This window comes from Bicyclus anynana, chromosome 9 (genome assembly GCF_947172395.1).
Source record: "Bicyclus anynana chromosome 9, ilBicAnyn1.1, whole genome shotgun sequence".
Lineage (NCBI taxonomy): Eukaryota > Metazoa > Arthropoda > Insecta > Lepidoptera > Nymphalidae > Bicyclus > Bicyclus anynana.
In genome coordinates, this window is record NC_069091.1 from 12,423,731 (window position 1) to 12,443,151 (window position 19,421).

The window sequence follows — 19,421 nt, forward strand, 5'->3', positions numbered from 1 at the left end:
CTCATAATTTATTATAAATGGGATACTTAATCTGTATGCTTGTCTGTTACCCATTCAAATAAACTGGATCCAATTTTGTTAAAAATATTAGTACAATTTTGATGGAATGCATGAAATACAGAATTTTGCTCCAATAGAGTTGTGGTTGTCCTCTTGTTTTAATATTTTTCGCTGATGCTATAGACCTATATTATACAGATTTATACTTACTAGACAGGTTCCACAGGCGGCAAAGCTGTTTTGAGTAACAACTAACAACTTGGCAAATCAGTTTAATAAGTTATGAAAAAAAGATCTATCTATTCCCTCATAGTTAAAATCATTGCTAATAATCATTTAAATAAGTAGTTTGCAAATTGCCTTGTTGCATGTGTTAAACCAATCTTAAAAGACAATGTAAAATTAAAATGCCAGTTAGACAACTAACAGTTTATTCATCAAATACATATGTTTTACTGTCTATAGGGATGAATTTGATTAGCTGCTTTGATATTGGTCTTGATGGCTGATGGTGCTTTGGGCATGGATGGTGCAGCAGGGCCCATATGTGGTGTTGGTCCACGAGCTGGGCCCATGCCAGGAGCACCAACTCCTGGTGGTAAACTGGGAGGCATTCCAGGCCGAAGTCCCTTTCCAGTTCCAACTGCTGTGACTAATGCATGAGTATCTGCAATGCTATGTGTTGGCTGCATACCTGAGAATTAGAAAAATTAATTTTAAAATTATTTCAAGATATAGATCATATTAAAATTCTTGTGACCAATTTTGATGAAGTTCTATATGTGTAGGTTATCTATCTATCTGAAAATAGGTATATCTATTTTTCATAACCCTAAGTGATAAGGGTAATTTTTTATTGATCCTTAGAAATAATTTAGGAAATTACTAAATGACCTGCCAATGTTTGGCAGGTCATTTAGTACTTTTTATATAAAACTTGAAACATCTGTTTGCATACCTGCAGATCTCATAGATTCGCCTTCCCAATCCTCACGACCTTTTGATATTATTTCCCATACATGACTCACAACTTTAGTAAATTGGGCCACTTGTTTCTATAAAAAATAAATAAATTATTATTAATCTCTCATATATTTATTTACACTTACATGGAAAATTTACATATATGTTTATGAAATTGGATATATGAAAGTGTAAATAAATGAATGTTTTAATTTTCAACAATGCATATAAAACACAAAACACTTTTGTTTTTATAAATTTTCAAGATCTATAAAAAAATCCAGTCCTCATGTTGCAGGAGTTAGTCGCCAGCAGTGAGGGCTCTAGAGTGGTAGGAACTAGGCATACCTGTGACATAATTATGTGTCTGTACAGGATGTTTCATTAATGCCAGTCCAACCCATAACCAACAATCAAGCAAAAGCTTCTTCATTTGTTGGTTGAAGCTTTACAATAACAGTAGACTCAACATAAGTTAATGTTATTTTTAGTTGAAAGTTAAAACAGTCATAATAATATGTATGATTACATACATGAATAATATAGCAGTGAAATTTAAAACAGAAGGGAACTATGAGCAAATAATAATGGTAATAATGGTAATAATGATACAAAAGGCAGTGATTCTTGAGACGGCGCGTATTGTGAGGAGGTTCCTCACTCTGGAGCCCTGACCACCGGTTGCTTGGGCACTCAAATGTCCCGCAGCGGGAGGGTGAATTTTTTTTATAAATTTTTAAGAATGTTTTGTATTTTATACTTATATTGTTAAAAATTTAAAAAAAAAGAAGTAATAAATAAATGAGAGAGTAATAATGATAATGGTTTTATTATAATATTTAGAATTAAGTAACTATTTAGAAAGAAAGGTAGCCTGTAGAAAGAACAGAACTACAAAGAAACCTGAAATTTATTTTGTTTTAATATGTAGCACTAGCAATACCTGTGCTGTATCAAAACTGAGAGTGCTGGCTTTGTGATTAAGTTGTTGTAGTCTCTGCTCAGCTTGTGGTTCAGGTTTAGTTCTCAACAAATCCGGCACCAGGTCGTGCGTGCAGGCAGGAACACGACCCTCCGTCAGCCGAGCTAGCTCTTCATCCCGCTCACAACCCAGCTGCAGTGGTAACACTACCACTGACTTCAGTGAAGGAGCCAACTCTGCTTGTAATATTTTACTTAAACCAGTCAACTGAAGACAATAAATGTTTTGATTAGCATATAATTTAAGAATTCACTTATTGTTTACATGAAAAAATTGTAAAACTTACATGACCCGATAAAATGGCATAATTATCAAGAAATGAAGGCCAGTTTATAGTTTCGTATTCCGTTTCAAGTTTTGTGATTAACGCCTGGATAGCGCTTTTAAGATCATTTACCCTGTTTAAAATCGCATGTAAAGTGGCTTCTAATTGTTTCTCTTCGCGTTGCATATTGAAGATTTTATAATTTTTAGAATGAAATTTATATTGGTAAAACGTTACAATCCGTCGGAGTTAGAGATTATTTCAATTTTAGAATGAAAAATCACTATCGATTAATTAAATTTTGGATGAAATTGGAAAATACAAAATATGAAAATATTTTCTTCAAGTCGTAGTCAAGTGTCACTTGAGTATCACTGTCAATGTCAACGTCAGTCATCAACCACAGAGCGTCAACGATCCAAAGAACTAAGAGTAAATCTTTTTTTTCAATGTAACGAAAAACGATCCGATAAAAAAAAACAAGGGCAGAGAGTAAATATGTTCCTTGGGCAGAGCCGTGTAAAATAAATTAAAAAAAATTCTAACCTAAACTTCGCGACTCGCGTCACGCTTGCTGTCTTATTTTGTAATCTAATTATTTCACATTTCTAATGTTGGTAATTTTATACGCAGATGTCTGTGAATGCTTTCATGCTTTGTGAATTTGTGTACAATTTAACTCTACGATTTGTGTATTACATTTCGACAGATTTAACTCAATTAACTGAGTACAATATATTTAAGTACTGAGTTTCTTTCTGCAAGTAAACAAAAATGGTAATAAGCAGATTGTTTTGACCTGTTGTAGTTTTATTTTAAATCAATTTGTTAATATAAAAACGTTTTGTGATTGTGAAGCCGTACAACAATGATTAAACTTATAAATTTCTTACAGGGAAAACAACGGAAAACGAGCAAATTTGCTGAAAAAAGATTTGCTCAAATGAAAAAAGTTATTAATCTAAGAGATAACAGAATAAAGGCAAGTGAGAGAATTAAGCCAAAGAAGAAAAAAATCGACCCACACGAAGTCAAGATCCGTGAAGTAACACAAGCTAGTTCTGCTCTGTTTTTTCAATACAATACTCAACTGGGGCCTCCCTATCATATTCTTATTGATACAAATTTCATAAATTTCTCTATAAAAAATAAATTAGACATAGTACAGAACATGATGGATTGTCTGTATGCAAAATGTATACCATATGTGACAGACTGTGTTTTAGGTGAACTTGAAAAACTTGGAAGAAAGTATCGTGTAGCATTAAGGATAATAAAGGATCCACGATTTGAAAGAATTGCATGTATGCATAAAGGAACGTATGCGGACGACTGTTTAGTGCAAAGAGTAACACAGCACAAATGTTACATTGTAGCTACAAATGATAAAGACTTAAAAAGAAGGCTAAGAAAGATACCAGGAGTACCAATAATGTATGTGGCACAGCACAAGTACACCATCGAGAGAATGCCAGATGCATATGGAGCTCCAAAGGGAGCTGTTTAAAATAAAACCATTAAATAAGTTCTTCATTTTGTTTTATTTATACGAAGCTGCCATAGCTACATATTGTACTGGAATTATATGACAGCAACATTATTTTTTAGAATAACAACAATTTACACATCACAACAACTATTCAAGATATAAATTAGTTACTAAATAGTTGAATTCAGAGCACTTGGGGATCCAACAACATCAATAATTTCTCCTACAGGTTTAGCTTCTCCATCAGCAGTTGAGTTGCAAATTGATGCTGGAATGTTTAATGTCTGCAACAATATATGAAAACATGACTATATGCATTCAATATGTGAAACTATATAGTTTTATTTGGTCTAGGAAACATCAAACAAATTCAAAAGTAATATAAAAGAAAAATAATTTAATAGATACCTTTCCTGGATTGAGAGCTTCATATTGATGGCGTAAAGCTTGCAATTCGAACTCGCATGAAGCTAGAGCATTCTTAAGGTCCAAAGCGAGTGCTAGATCTGAACGCAGTTCATTGAAATGTTTGCAAATTGCTTCTGTGGGAGTAGGTGCTATGTCTAAAATGTAAAAACACCAATTAATCTTTAACTTAGAGGTTAAAAATTGATAAATAATTTGACAAATGTATGTCTTATATCACAAATTAACAAAGTTGCAAGAATAAACAGTCATACCAATATTCATAAGACGCAGTTCTTGTTCAATAGCTTTAGTTTTCCGTTGCCCGACTCCCGGTGGAAGCTTCATGCGCTGAGACCGCAACCACACACCTGTGCCGCGTGCCTCAGGAAACTTTATTCCAGACCACTCTACTGTCTGTAAATATAAGATTGTTGATTGAGTTGACGCCACGCGGTTTCATCCGCGTGGTTCCCGTTCCTATACCGGGATAATATATAGTCTATAACCTTCCTCAATAAATGGGTTATCTAACACTGAAAGAATTTTTCAAATCGGACCAGTAGTTCCTGCGATTAGCACGTTCAATCAAACAAACTCTTCAGATTTATAATATTAGTATAGATGCAAAAAAGAAAAAGAATTCAATATTCCCAAAACTACACAAGGTTAATCACGTTCATAAAGGTTTAAGTGTCAATATTTGTTACTACTTTTGTAGTACTTTTGGATTAAATTTGGAACAGAGATAGAATACCTTGGAATAAAACATAGGCTACTTTTCATGAAAGAAAAATCCATGGTACCCGAGGGATTTCTGAAAAATAGAATTTTACCCTAACAGAGTCTCAGACATCTGCCGGTAAGTCTGTCTTTCTGTCTGTCTGTTACCTTTTCACGGCGAAACAGCTGAACCGATCAAAAGGAATTTTGGTATTATGATTAATGGAACCTTGGAGCAGAAAACCCAGTAAACCCCAAATCCCCTTTGAGGTTGAATTTTAAAATTTCTTAAATCGCATCGTAGTTTGTTTGTTTGTTTTCAGTTAGTCGAAAGGTCACGAAATCTCGAAAACCGCTTGATGTACAGAGCTGAAATTTGGCAGAGAGGTAGTTTATAGTTAGATTTTGCAATATTGCTGGATTAAAGAGGCCTAAGGGTGGACGAAGTCGCGGGTCGCTAGTAGTATATATTTTACTGACCACAGCTTCTACAGCACGGATAGGTCTCTGTTGAGACGTCAGTTTCTTCTTATGCAGTTTTCTATCATGTCTTCTTGCAATGTTTGACACTGCACTGGTGGGTGTGTTTGGACCATCATTGGCAATGCTGGCTTGGCTGTTAGCAACTCCATTTCCACTGTCAGCTCTGGATATTAACTTTTGTAAATCCTGAGTTTTTCTTTCCCTTTCTCGTTTACGTGCTTCTATTTTTTTCAATTCAGCCAATAACATTTGTTCTTCATCAATCTAGGATATAAAGATTATTTTTACTCCTTAATTACAGTGATAAAGCCAGTTTGGAATTTAAAAATAAAATTTGTTATAATACATAATTTTTGGAATTTCAATCTTTCTATTACAGAGTTATAAAGCTGTAACTCACTAACATTAAGAGTATTTTATAAGAATTTGGTGAAATTACCTCACATGGAAATGCCACCCAATTCCACCAAATTTTTGTGGAGTAAATAGTAATTGTTCATTTGAGAGAGATGTTAAAAGTAGTAGTACTTACTATAAGTAGTACATTGGCAAGTATTAAAACTATTATAACAATTTTTGATGAAAATATAAACTTGTAACCTGTTCTTGAGTCCTGTCAAAAAGTCTTTTCAATTGTTCTTTCCTTTTCCGCTCATGTTCAGCATCATAATGATATACTCGCTTTTCTCCATTCACCATTGTCACTGTGTTGGACCAAGGATTTGTTTTTACCTTAAAGCCAAAGTTCATTTATTTTAATTAGGCGTAGTTTACAATCATTTTCAAAATGTCAGGTAATAATATTATTAGATAATGATGATAACAATTGGTTGAAAACTTAAAATTATGGTCTGAGAAGAACCCTCAACAAACTCATCATCATCATCTATAACAACCCATATTCAGCTGAATGACTGTTGATTGGCAGACTTCACTTACATAGAGAATTTTTCACCATTTGAGACATGTGATATTTAATTTCTTAACATGCAGTTATTATTGGATGTGGATTGCTTGGGAAAACAAATTGGGAAACTAATGTTTCTCTGGGCATATTTCATACAAATAAATTAATATTACTGAGAGTGTGTGGTTTATCAATTTTTTGACTAAAATTATTAACACTTAATCATAATTGTGGTGAAACTTAAAAGTAATATTCTCATAGGTCATATGAGTGACTGTTTTTATTCCAATAATACATCTAAATGCCAGACATGATTGTGCTATATGAGTATCAGTTTGAAAGTAAAACCCACAGACATTGGAGAGGTGGGTGGGTCTAAGTTTTCATATCCCCTCTCCAATAAGGAGAGAGGCTCTGTGCTGTGGGCCATTAAAAAGACTGATTAATTAACAATACATGATGAAATGAAAGGAAATGAAGAAAAACAATGACCTCTTTTATACACAATACATAAAACAACTTACCTTGCTTAAAATGGCACAAATATTATAATATCTTTCCTTCAAATCCTCTACACTTCTGTCTCTAAATGCTGCACGGTCCCAGCGATCATGAATCACAATAAAGCGGAGGTCAAACCTCTGGCACAGGTCCATCAAGTGGTCACTTTCAGCTTGACTCCAGTCTTCAGATTTTAAATATTGATTATATTCTGATTCAGAGTATGATGGTATTGACACTTGCTGCAGAAAAAAGCAACATTACACTATTTTAAGAAATAGATAGTTGTTTTGATTTATTTTGTCGGTATGTGTTGTACTAACAAATAAATTCTTTCTATTCTATTCTAAGAAATATTCTTAGTGTCTTCTTTTATTTTACCTAATTTATTTATTCAGTGAAGGTGTTATAAATAAAAGATCATGAGAGCTTGCGAAAGTGGAATATGAAAATGGGATATGCAAAGACATTAACTTTGTAGGCGAACTTTCCAGTCCTGTTTGTGAGCTCTCATTGATCACCTGTACATAGTACATACCTTATTGAATTGTGCAAATGGATACTCCTTTGCCTCATCAGTTACTCTTTTCCAGTGGTGGAATACGGCATTATCCTTACGCGCTGGATTAGTAAATGGTGCCCATACCCACTTTCTGACCTTCCTCATGCCAAGTCTGGCTTTTGTTTGTTTATAAGCCTTACCTAAAATAATATCTGAATTATATAAGCAGCTTGAAATTTGTCTGACATTTGATATATACATTCATATGTCTGTACCCAAAGATTTTATACTAACAATAACGGCTAATTGTCTTAATTTCATTTAGTTGCACAGTAAAAAATGAATGTTGTGTATTCAGGAAGTGTAAAACCATATATATACATAAATATACAATGTCAGTAAATACAAAATTGTGCAAGTAAAAGCTCAGCAGAGTAGCAGTGTAGCAGTGTAGGCACTTAACTTATTTATAGTATAAATTATCTTTGCCTGTACCACCATTTTGTATTGAATTTGTAGCTGTTATACAAGGCCATTCAATCTAGCACTAAACAGACCTATGTACAAAAACCAACATCAAAGGCAAAATGTAGTAAAGGCCCAGGAAAGAAGAAGACCATTCAATATTTCATTTATTATTTCTACCTATTTTCATATTTAGATAATACTAATTCAGTCAATAGCAACTTTACAATAAGGTATAGTATGCGCCAAACTTTTAGTCCACTCTGCAATTGGAACACTTATTTGAGATCTTTTTGTGAATTGTAGTTACCTTGCTAGCCTTTATTTTCACTCGAAGTTTGGCGCATACTAGAGTTATTAATCATGTTTAAAACTGTGTCAATATTGTGTGTAATCAGTGTTGTTTAGTTCAACTGTAGACGGAACTGCTATTGATAATGAATATTATTGTAATTTGTTTTTAAATAAACTTTTTGGTTTACTCATACTAACCAGTGTCTGTAGGCAGCAGCGGCGGCAAATCCTTGTTATCATTGTAAAGCAGAGCAAATACTTCACGGTGCATGCCCTCAGGGCGCCGCACCGCCTTCGTCGTTACATACTTCTTCTTTGCTTTGTCGCCGTGTATTATACTTTCCCTTGTAATTTCAGATGCCCCAGGTTGTTCTATGTCTAATATATCTAATATATCTGCCATTTTTAGCTATTTTATGTGGTAGGCGATAACAAACTGTAGGAAGCGAAATTGAGATTAAAAATAAAAACTATAATTACAAGAGCATTGGTATTTGGTTGAATATGAATTGTAAATGGAATTTACCAAATATTATGTATTACAAGCTCCAAGCTAATTTATTTCTAATTTTTGCACACTCACACTCTAATATTTTCTTGTAGAACCTGATTTTTTACAATCAAAAAAATAAATCAAATCACAAGTCACAAGCACAACACAGACACAGACGACAAATGTTGAAGAAGAAGAAGAACACAGTCCAGTGTTACCACTTCTCCAAAATATTTATCCCTAAAGTTTGTGTCAAAAACCCCTAAAATCGCCTTAATTATTGAGTTATCCCCCTTAAAAAAAAAATTCATAATAATTTAGAAATAATATGCTGAAATATGTTTAAAAACTCTATATTTAATACAGACGAAATATTACGTCTTTATCTGAAGATTCAACTTACTGAATAAATTTAACATTTTTTTTATTCGATGATTATTGCCGCCAGTTGCCTCAGAGTGGTTGTAGAATAACGTATTATATGTCGTTATAAGTCGCTAGGTCAAGAAAGAAATATTAAAATTATCATTAATTTAAAAATATTAAAGAGTCAAAAAATCCCTGAAAATACCCCTAAAAATTTCAGACCCCTAGAAAAATCCCATTTCACTTATTTGCCCCCTAAATCTGGGGGAAAACCCCTAAGTTGGGAACCCTGACACAGTCGTGACAGACATTGACGTCCACTGACGACAAATTAAGTTGACGTTTGTGAACAGAGACAGACCACAGACTATAAATATAGACACAGACCGTAAATATACAGACTATAAATATAGATACAATCCGTTCAAATCTTTAGGGGTAATTAACAAATTATTATAAATTTGACGCAAGGTTGACATAATTAAAGATTGTAAAGCATAAAATATCGATTAATCGATACGCGATACCTAATACTAGGCTCCGAAGAACCATTAAACTATCCGGAATACATATTTTTATTGGAATATCAAAATCTTTTATTAGATAATCACTATTTTGACCATAGAGTAAGTAATCACTACGTGGTTTTGACTACATAATTACAATATGTTTAAATAAGTATTTATACCGTAGACAGAGAAAGTAATAGACAACTTCATAACTTCCGTCGCATTTTCTCAAAAACACAATTCGATAAGCGGTGACGTGTGGCCGTTTTTGCAGACCTTAAGGTCGTATGACGAATAATCGTCAGATGGTTCAGAAGTGTGATAGTGTCATAGATACTCTTAGATTGTATATTGCGATGTGAAAATCATGTCAAAATCAATTTCGAATTCGAATATCTTTTGATGATTTTCAGAACTTGTCTATCTATAGGTATTTTAATGAGGTATAAAATACCCTACCATAAATTAATAGGTAAAGAAACAGACAATAGTATAACAATACATTTTATTAATTATTTGTAATGCGATTGAGAATTCTTCTGATTCCAATGGGATTATCAATTGGAGCCTGTAAAATAGATAATGGATCTTTTAAAATGTACCTACCTTTGTATATATTAGTAAAAAAATTGCATCGCGTTATGAGGCAGTTGCAGTTCAATATTCATAACTCGTCAACGCTAAAAAATCTAATTAAATATTTACAAGCATTTTCTCACTATTTCGTTTTCATATTATAATCATCATCATCTTTATCATCATCATCATCATCATCATCATCATCATCATCATCATCATCATCATCATCATCATCATTGACAGCCGATAGACGTCCACAGCTGGACACACGCCTCTTGCATGGACATCCAAACACCACGGTCTCGAATCGACACCCGCTAGCAATGATGAGATGCCGTATCGACTACATCATCCTACATCATCCAATGTTATGTGTTTGTACGAAAACGTCACTGTGTGAGTCCATTTTTCGTACATTTATTTTCATAACGAAGTACGTCCAAGGCAATGCCTTTTTCGTGCGATATCACTCGCGCGTTAAGGAAATAACTCGGTCCTTGCAATGGCCTCGGGTGGGGGACTGTATTGGGTTTTTCTATGATTATGCGAATATGTTGATGTAGAAGTCAGATAGGTCTTAGTCAGGACCGATGAACTTCACTATGAAGCTGCTATGGGAAGTTATCGTTTTAGAGAATAACTCTCGGAAGAGCCGAATAGTCAGGAGGACTGGGGTGCCAGAGCGCTATGACCCGGATGTGCAGGTGTAGCGCTGTATTGTGTGAGTATATTAGACAGGATCAGTCTACGAGGCCAAACCAATTGCAACAAGGTGTGCGATAGGGAAAAGTTATCTATCTGAAGCTTATAGTATTTACCGCTGCATTTGAAGACGTCTTTAAGCTGGACATTTTTTTGGACGGATTTCGCATCGACATCAATGGTGAGTACGTACATCAGTCTAGCTACATCAGTTAACTGCGATTTGCCAACAGTGTGGTGATTATGGCAGAGACTCTGGATGACCTCAGTAACTTGCTCAATGACCTCAACAGAGTTCATGTAACGATCCACCCAGTTATTGTTATGGACTCTGCGCTTGAAATTGTAGACTATAATAGGTAGTACCTATCTACTTTATTTAATGTTTTGTATTACCAATTGTCCTGCGACGTTTAACCAGTAAAATCGTAGTCTATTCGACTCTCGGAAGTAGCCCTCGATAAGACGATTAAAAACTAAAGTTTCTCTTGGGGAACTTAAAAACTGTGCCTGCCCTGGCCATGACAGTCTGTTGACCCATTCTAATTGACCTGTAAAAAAAACAATGATAGAAATGTCAACCTCTAGCCTCTAATTAGCCCGTATATATTTATAATGACCTCGTTGTGGTGAGATATATTTTTGCACTGTAAGCCTCGTGATCGAACCGTACTTGAAGTATGACGAGATTTAAAAAGCACAACTAAGAATAGTAACGTGGTAGAGTCGTCATATCCTGAGGAAACTCCGGTTCCAAGGTGAAACGCGCGTTGAGAATTTTCTGTCAGATCTGTGTCACAGAAAACATATGTACAACTGGGTGACGATTTTTTGCGGATAATAGCGAAATATAAACCAATAATTAGGCACTAATTTTCTTCTGTGGGTACGTACGTACTAGAAGGTTGAACGTACGGTTTCTGTGAGAACACGGGGATAAAAATAAAGCCTGACACTGACAAATAACGAGGCTTTTTAGTCGTCAAACAAAAATTTAAATTCGGTTCAGATTACCCCCTACAACACTACATTCTCTTAATAATATTAGTATAAATTCATTAGTCTGATGGTGGGCAATTACATATTTAATTTCGGGATGTTAATGCTTTGACTATTTTTATATTATTATTTTATAAAATTAACCTTATTATACAAATGGTTACCTATTAGCATTAAACACAAATCGAAAATTTACCGGGGGTGTTGGAAACAGCATCCAGGTTGCCATTGTAGATATTGACTGTCACATCTGAGTTACTGAGAATATGTTCCACTGAAATAGATAATTCAATAATATATTTATTTTTATTACTCGTAAATTAAAATATTTTAATTGATAACTCATCTCGACTTTATTATTTTTGTAGTCGTCATTATTATTACCACGTCTGCTTTATTTTCATACAGGAGAGGGATTTGGAGCTTAGGGTTACTGTCAGATATAAATGATAATGATCGAGGCCGAAAGATAATGAGCTCCGAGACATAGGAGTGTAGACAATCAACTTCCTAACTCCTGCCTGCTACCATATGTTTTCTGTGCTGCTACTGAGAATTTCTTGGCAGAAAGAAAACAGCTCAGCAGGGTTATTATGTAACTCGGTGTACCATTCAAACAATGAGTCACTACATGGATTTCATTTTTGCAATCATCATGTTATTGTGTTCTCAACGAAATAACATACTTATGGTCATTTTACGTAAAGTGGTATTGGTAGGTATAGTAATAACAAGTAAAAACAAGTAATATTTCGTTGAAATAATCATGTTAAATGATCGTAAAAACGAAAAATCACTGCCGCTTGATGTAACATGGCGTACGTAGGCTAGGTCATTTTGTTGAAGTATTACATGTTACTTACATGATTACAAAAACGGAAAATGGAAATATGACGAAAAACGATGTACCTACTTACCTAGTGACTTATTAGTTGAATGGTACACCGAGCTACATAATAGGGTCGCAGGACTTTATGTTACAACGCCATATTATGCCCACAGAACAAATTAAATTAAGTTGATAATTATCACTTTAGTCAATTTTTTTTATTCAAGATGAGTTTAGAGTTTGATTTAAGTCTCACGATGCTGTAGGGTTGTGCTATTCTGTAACGATGTTCTTATAAATAGATAAGAGTTTCAAGTTCTATCTAACTGCATAGAGATCATCATCATTAACAACCCATATATGGTTCACTGTTGAGCACGAGTCTCCACTCAGAATGAGAAGGGTTAGGTTAATAGTCTACCACGCTGGCCCAATTGGCAGACTTCATGCAGATAATTAAGAAATTACTCAGGTATGCAGGCTTCCCCCGATCTTTCATCGTTTCAGATATTTAATTTCTTAAAATGCACATAACTGAAAAGTTGGAGGTGCATGCCCCGGACCGTATTCGAACCTACGTCCTCCGAATCACGGCTCATGCATAGCATAGAGATACATCGACATAAATTCGAAATAATTCTGATTCGATCACACAGAGATACTCCTAACATAGCTCGGAATAGCGTTACTGCTTCCGAACTCACCTTTGTCCACTATGGGCTTCATATAAGTTTCCATAAAAGCGTTTGTCGCAAGTTCACGTTGTCCATCGTATCTGACGGTGTCAGGAACGTGTAGTATAGCACGTCCGACGGTGTCCATGAAATTGTTTATATGTGTGTCAGTGGGATATAGACTATCAAGGTAGCTTTTAACTCCGAAATAATCTGAAATAAAAATATCAAGGGTATAGTTTTACACAGGCACAGAAAACATATACATAGGTACCTTTTAGTTTTAGAATTAAGATGTACTTAAATTTGTAGGTACGAGTCGTAAGTTGAGAGCACAAACGTCAACACAACGAATGCGTTATTAACTGTATCACTAGAGCAGGCAGCAGAGGTTTGACGACAACGATTTGACGATTTACAAGAAGGAGGTCCTGGGTCCGATTCCCGGCTGGGCCGATTGAGGTTTCCTTAATGGCTGGCCACCTGGCTGGTGGGAGGTTTCGGCTGTGGCTAGTTACCACCCTACCGGCAAAGACGTACCGCAAAGCGATTTAGCGTTCCAGTACGATGTCGTGTAGAAACCGAAAGGCGTGTGGATTTCCATCCTCCTAATAACAAGTTTCATCTTAGATTGCATCATCACTTACCACCAGGTGAAATTGTAGTCAAGGGATGCTTGTAAATAATAAATAAACGCTAATTCACTAACTTTGTCGTATGATAGTTGACATAAACGAAATTGAGATTCTATGTAACAAATATCATCCGGTGCCTAGATTGAAAACCCTTCGTGGATATCATACAGTAGGTAGATGATATTTCTCAGTTGATTTGAAGTTTATTTTAATTGGTAGTTAATAAATACCAAATTAATAAATAGGCCAGCAGGACTCCCTTTTGTAAGCTTTATCCAATCCTCCTGTTGGTACCTACGCCTCCACGTGGGACACAAACGTTTACCAAGAAATCGTCGTTTAGCCATTCACAGAGATATATTAATATATAATTGTTAATAAATATGTTTCTACTTTGCTTTTGCATCCTCAGTTTCAAACTCAAATGCCTGTTTTGAATTGAATTTTATTTGATTTGGATATTTACGATGTTTACTTACCGCTATCAAGAGAGCTCCGATATAACTTTTCAACAATGTGTGCCAAATTAACAGCTACAGCTCCAGTGTTTTCGTTAATATATTTGCCAAGGAAGGTGAATTTTAAAAAGGCTTCTTGAAACTGTTCCGACTCAACTAGTAAGCTTGTAACATTAGAAAAATTCTCAATAGCCTCTCGGCCGGCAGCGTCGACGTAGCCAAGCTCCTCTAAATAAAAACCTAACTTTGTAAGAGCTAACGCTGGCGAAATTACAGGATTCCCTAAAATGATTCCTTTGAATCTATCTTTGAAGCTGTTATCCTGCGAATAAACATAATAAATATTTGTGAAAATGTAACTTAGGTACGATTACACCACCTTCTGATAATGTCGAATCGTGATAGCCCAAAGGATATAACCTTTGCAGAGTGCAGAGCATGCATGGAGGAAGAAGAAACATGCTTAGTGACAGAGGTGTATCTGTACAACGCGCAGAACACATTGGCTCCCCAGCAACAATCCATGATCCACATTGAGGTTTAAATCTCAATCCATGCTTGTGGGGTATACCTAGTGTAAAGTTTGTGAATTTGAAGGGATGATCTCTAGATTTACTTACTGTTTTTGTAAATTCTTTGACCACTAGAAAACCACGTTATTTGTGAGTGTCACAACTTAATAGGCTATTATTTTTTCCGTTTCCGTTTTCCGACGGGAACGGGGACTACTAAAGTACTCAGGTAAAACCGCGGGATGTCTGATAATATAATATGGTAAGTATCGTCTGGGAAGCTTTGTAAAATAATTATTAGGTATACCTATAAGTATAAATAAACAAACTAAAACTAAAAGCGAATCAAATTAAACCTACCTCATTTAATTTAATAGTTAATGCTAGGGCTAGTTGTGATCCATCTCCCTGACTACAAACATATAGGGGTGCATTTTTATATTCACCGTGTATATCGTAAAAGGACTGAAGTGTTCGGAGCAAGTGATCAGCTGAAAAAATCAAAGTAAAGGTGATTATTGAGTAAGTACTACATACTTATAACTATGTAAGTATGTTTTCAATAAGTATGTGCCTAGTTGATCATTATCATTCAGAATATGACATTGACCGAGTTAAAATTTTGAATATTGAAAAACGCTTGCCTGTCATGAATTTAACTAGTGTATTTAAGTCTGAGACGGATATGACGTCGCTCGATCTTGTCATGGCTCGTGTTTCCGTAAAGAGTACGGAGTTAAAGAGAGTAGCGATCGGGCGGGAACTACTGACGGCGCTCGCCGTACGGTCGGCTTCAGTATTCCCAATCTCGTGGCGTTCGAGCCGTTCACATTAATTTTTGTGTAATTCTTTATAGATTACTTGGGATAGGCGGGGAGAATAGCTTGAACAGTGAATGGTGAGTGTTGGCACAAGCCTCTAGGACTGCTCAAGATATTCTCTGCCATTCTAGGGTCTTATTTTGATTTTTTAATTAAATGGTCCTGAGAAATATTGCGAACCTTTGCTCGACATTGGTTTTCTTATTTTTGTAATCCACTTCAGAGTTCCGCTAAAACTAGACTAACAGTCTGAAATTCTTTTCATATCATTACAGAAAAGTTTAACCATTTGAATTTCTCATTCCCTTCCTCTTATTACTATGTTATGGTTACTTGTTCGCCCTTCGCTAACATCCGAAAAACTGAATATTAAGGTACTGCACTATAAGTAAAAAGCAGAGTAGGCAGCGCTTTTTGCATGTATGAAGTGCATGCCACTGATTTAGACTACTGATGGACAGAGTTTAATAAATTCAAACATTTATTAATAAAAATAATAATACCATTCTCGTCTAATCCCGGGAAGTCTGTATTAGACGTGTTCTGCCAGTTACTGCTGCTAAATCCTGTTCCTAAAGGTGCATCCACGAATAATAAGTTGTAATCGTTCACCTGAAATTAACAATACAATGATTAGGTATAAACATGAGAATTTTATCGGTGTCTTGTGTTCTGCATAACGATTCTGTAGTTATTATTATCAATCAAAAAACCCGATTGTTTAAAAGTAATTAACTCAAAAGAGTAAAACAAGTAACTTTAATAGTAACAGTATCTATATACGTCGTCTGTACGTCGCATTGTTTTGTAAGTTTACTTAATCAAATTTAAATTAATCAAACTAAGTCGACTCTGTGACTACGTAAAACGCGTATATATTATTGTATAACTAAATAACGGGATAATAATTTGTGACACTCTTGCTAGAAAATGATACTTCGGGTGTACCGATAGATAAAATATAAAATGGTATAGGTCCCGGCAATGAAGTTGAACCGAAATGGCAAAACATTCAATAAATGTTAATGGTGAAAAGTTCGTCGATGAGTGTTAAATACCAGAATTGCACATTCTTTCAATTCACTTTGATTTCAATGGGCAAACTGAAGCGCCTATCTGGGATTCAAAAAGTAGCAGTAAAAAAAATAACGTTTAAAATCAAGTAGTTAAATACAGAAGTATAAATTTTTAAGTAAAAAATAAAAATAACAGAAATGATTGTTATTCTGGTAGAATATTAAAATTACTCATTTATAATAATATCAAGGATACACACCCACGAATCGTGTCTTCTATCAAAATTTGCGTCATACGGCCCAAACATGCCGAAGTTAGCCAGATAGCTCGAAGCTATCCCGGTGACGCCATGGAGCCATAGAAGTACAGGTCGAGACATGGGGGAAGAGGCCACGGATGGGTAGAACCACCAGAACATGTCGCCATGCCCGTGAATTCTGGTAAATGCTGCAGTGGACCTAACAGCTCCCAAATTTCCTTCTAGAACTGGTAAGTAGAGGTGATTGATTATTATTATTCGTAATACATTTAATCATACGTTATGTGTCGCCTGCAAAACAAAACTATCTCGTAATTATCCTTATCAAGACAAGGTAGGTTATTAATATAAATGAGAAAAATAAATGGTCCTAGTACATTTCCTTGAGGGACCCCTATTATTACCACCAGGACCATCGAATCTACCGCTACCGTTAGTACAGGTAGGTATTGTTAGTGATTCTTAAGTCACGGGATTTCGTATTTATTATTATTTTATTGTTAACTGATCAAAGTTACCCACTAACCAGTGTGTTTGACATTGGAAGTTAACAATGGGATTTATGGAATACGAAAAATTTAAGCAAGAAGTGGTGAAGCGGGAGTAACGAAACAAATGTTTAGTTTCTATCTAGACACAAACGCGCTTGGTCTATTATCCCCTACATCCTACAAATCAAAACCAATGCGGACTTTCCAGAATGGTTTAACTATAGATACTTCACTAAAGTCAGGTTCAGCAGTTTTAATTTGAGCTAGATCTAAAAGTGACAGATGACAGACAGACAAAACGTGGGTGAAAGTTTTCATATTAATTCGAAACAATTATTATAGGTCAACTTAAGAATAATATCATTTTATTCGACTTACGAATGGTTTCATAAGGACTATCACTACGGACTAGCCACCATATGAGCACCCCCAAACCAGCACCCGCCGCAAGTCCCAGTATAACCAATGAAATTATAATAATTTTTTTCATGTTTCACTAATAATGCTGTTTAGCAAGAAATGTCATCAATCGTTATTAAATGTGCTACTGTTATCATTAAACACTATATCGATCAACCCAATAAAAAGATAAATTGCTATCAGAAGATTAATTATTTATGATTCTGCATTGCAATAGATATTTATCTAAATACCTAATTGATTTTAACTAAATATGTCCTAATCATGGTAAATAAAAATGTAGGTGATAGATATAATATGCCAGATAGATATAAATTATCTATTATGGAGCATAGTCTGGTGGGAGGCTTCGGCCATGGCTAGTTACCACCCTACCGACAAAGACGTAACGCCAAGCGATTTAGCGTTCCGGTAAGATTTCGTGTAGAAACCGAAAGGAGTGTGGATTTCATCCTACTCCTAACAAGTTAGCCCGCTTTCATCTTAGATTGTATCATCACTTACTTACCATTAGGTGAGATGTAGTCAAAGGCTAAGTTGTAGAGAATAAAACAAAAAAAGACCCACCTCGCTGCTCCATCCGGGTTACCATCGTCAAAGTGTAGTTCGTCGTTCGTCGATGACATCATCATCATTATCAACCCCTATTCGGCTCACTGCTGAGCTCGAATCTCCCCTCTGAGAGGGGTTAGGCCCACCACGCTGGCTCAATGCGGATTGGCAAACTTCACAAGAACAAAGAATTAAGATAAATTCTATGGTATGTAGGTTTTCTTACGATGTTTTCCCTTCACCGTTTGAGACAAGTGATATTTAATTTCTTACAATGCACACAACTGAAAAGTTGCAGGTGCATGCCCCGGACCGGATTCGAACCCATACCCTCGGGAATCGGAGGTAGAGGTCATATCCACTGAGCTATCACGGCTCGATGACATTAGAGTTCAATTAATTCAGTAATTAGTTATTGCAGCGCACGATATTTCCGCTTCAGTTCCGTTGTTTATCTTAGTTGATTTGATTGCAGAAATCCCGTATCCGCGTATTAAGACGTATTACACGGATATAATTGATATTGAACTATTAATTTGTTAACATTTCTAGGTTCTAATGATGAAATGAGTATTGCGTATAGCACATTTTTTTCCAAACTGTAGGAACTTCAAGAAAATTTTCACCAATACCAATATTTCAATCTGCATTTTTACAAGTGCACTATACAAAAATATACCTAATCAAGCTTATTTAAAATTTTGCCTGTCTGGCTGTTTGTCCGGGATAATCTATGGAACGCCTGAATCAATTTTAATGGGACTTCCACTTGACGATAGTGGAGGTAATGGAGCAACATGTAGGCTACTTTTTATCTCGTAAAATTCATGGATACCGTTTGAACCATCAATAATAACTCCATTTATCCTTCTTTATATTACTTGTGGGATGCACAACGGCGATAAACATTAAATTATAACGGCGATACTCTGTAGTTTAAATTTAAACATTAAATTATATGTACCTTCATTATAAGCCCATTCATTCGGCTCACTGATGAGTTCGAGTCTCCTCTCAGAATGAGAGGGCTTAGGCCAATTGTCCACCACGCTGGCCCAATGCGGATTGTCAGACTTCACACACGCAGAGAATTAAGATATTTCTCTGGTATGCAGGTCCACACGAT

General features: G+C 35.3%; 4 protein-coding genes across 5 annotated transcripts; 1 reads left to right on the plus strand and 3 right to left on the minus strand.

Moving 5' to 3' along the window:
- Positions 1 to 414: 414 nt before the first annotated feature.
- On the minus strand, positions 415 to 2,599 carry LOC112044806 (mediator of RNA polymerase II transcription subunit 8). The gene is made up of 4 exons (XM_024080773.2): positions 2,232 to 2,599; positions 1,907 to 2,152; positions 959 to 1,055; positions 415 to 694 (listed from the first exon to the last, which is right to left on the minus strand). Exons 1-4 carry the CDS (start codon positions 2,394 to 2,396, stop codon positions 453 to 455), a joined length of 750 nt encoding a protein of 249 aa, XP_023936541.1. The 5' UTR covers positions 2,397 to 2,599; the 3' UTR covers positions 415 to 452.
- A 137-nt stretch (positions 2,600 to 2,736) lies between these two features.
- LOC112044807 (rRNA-processing protein FCF1 homolog) lies at positions 2,737 to 3,739 on the plus strand. Its single transcript, XM_024080774.2, has 2 exons — positions 2,737 to 2,987; positions 3,106 to 3,739. The coding sequence occupies exons 1-2, from the start codon at positions 2,985 to 2,987 to the stop codon at positions 3,715 to 3,717; spliced, it is 615 nt and encodes a 204-aa protein (XP_023936542.1). The 5' UTR covers positions 2,737 to 2,984; the 3' UTR covers positions 3,718 to 3,739.
- Positions 3,733 to 8,664, minus strand: LOC112044805 (DNA methyltransferase 1-associated protein 1). 2 transcript variants are annotated; one of them, XM_024080771.2, is made up of 9 exons: positions 8,506 to 8,664; positions 8,178 to 8,415; positions 7,257 to 7,420; positions 6,742 to 6,960; positions 5,911 to 6,042; positions 5,308 to 5,574; positions 4,380 to 4,521; positions 4,108 to 4,262; positions 3,733 to 3,983 (listed from the first exon to the last, which is right to left on the minus strand). In XM_024080771.2, exons 2-9 carry the CDS (start codon positions 8,380 to 8,382, stop codon positions 3,870 to 3,872), a joined length of 1,398 nt encoding a protein of 465 aa, XP_023936539.1. In that variant the 5' UTR covers positions 8,383 to 8,415; positions 8,506 to 8,664; the 3' UTR covers positions 3,733 to 3,869. The 2 variants fall into 2 exon arrangements, with proteins under 2 accessions (XP_023936539.1, XP_023936540.1); XM_024080772.2 differs by having other exon boundaries at positions 8,563 to 8,640.
- Positions 8,665 to 9,855: 1,191 nt separating this feature from the next.
- LOC112044756 (retinoid-inducible serine carboxypeptidase-like) lies at positions 9,856 to 17,813 on the minus strand. Its single transcript, XM_052883615.1, has 9 exons — positions 17,702 to 17,813; positions 16,833 to 17,059; positions 16,060 to 16,168; positions 15,096 to 15,226; positions 14,245 to 14,545; positions 13,161 to 13,343; positions 11,824 to 11,901; positions 11,025 to 11,179; positions 9,856 to 9,915 (listed from the first exon to the last, which is right to left on the minus strand). The coding sequence occupies exons 1-9, from the start codon at positions 17,811 to 17,813 to the stop codon at positions 9,856 to 9,858; spliced, it is 1,356 nt and encodes a 451-aa protein (XP_052739575.1).
- Between the last annotated feature and the right edge of the window lie 1,608 nt (positions 17,814 to 19,421).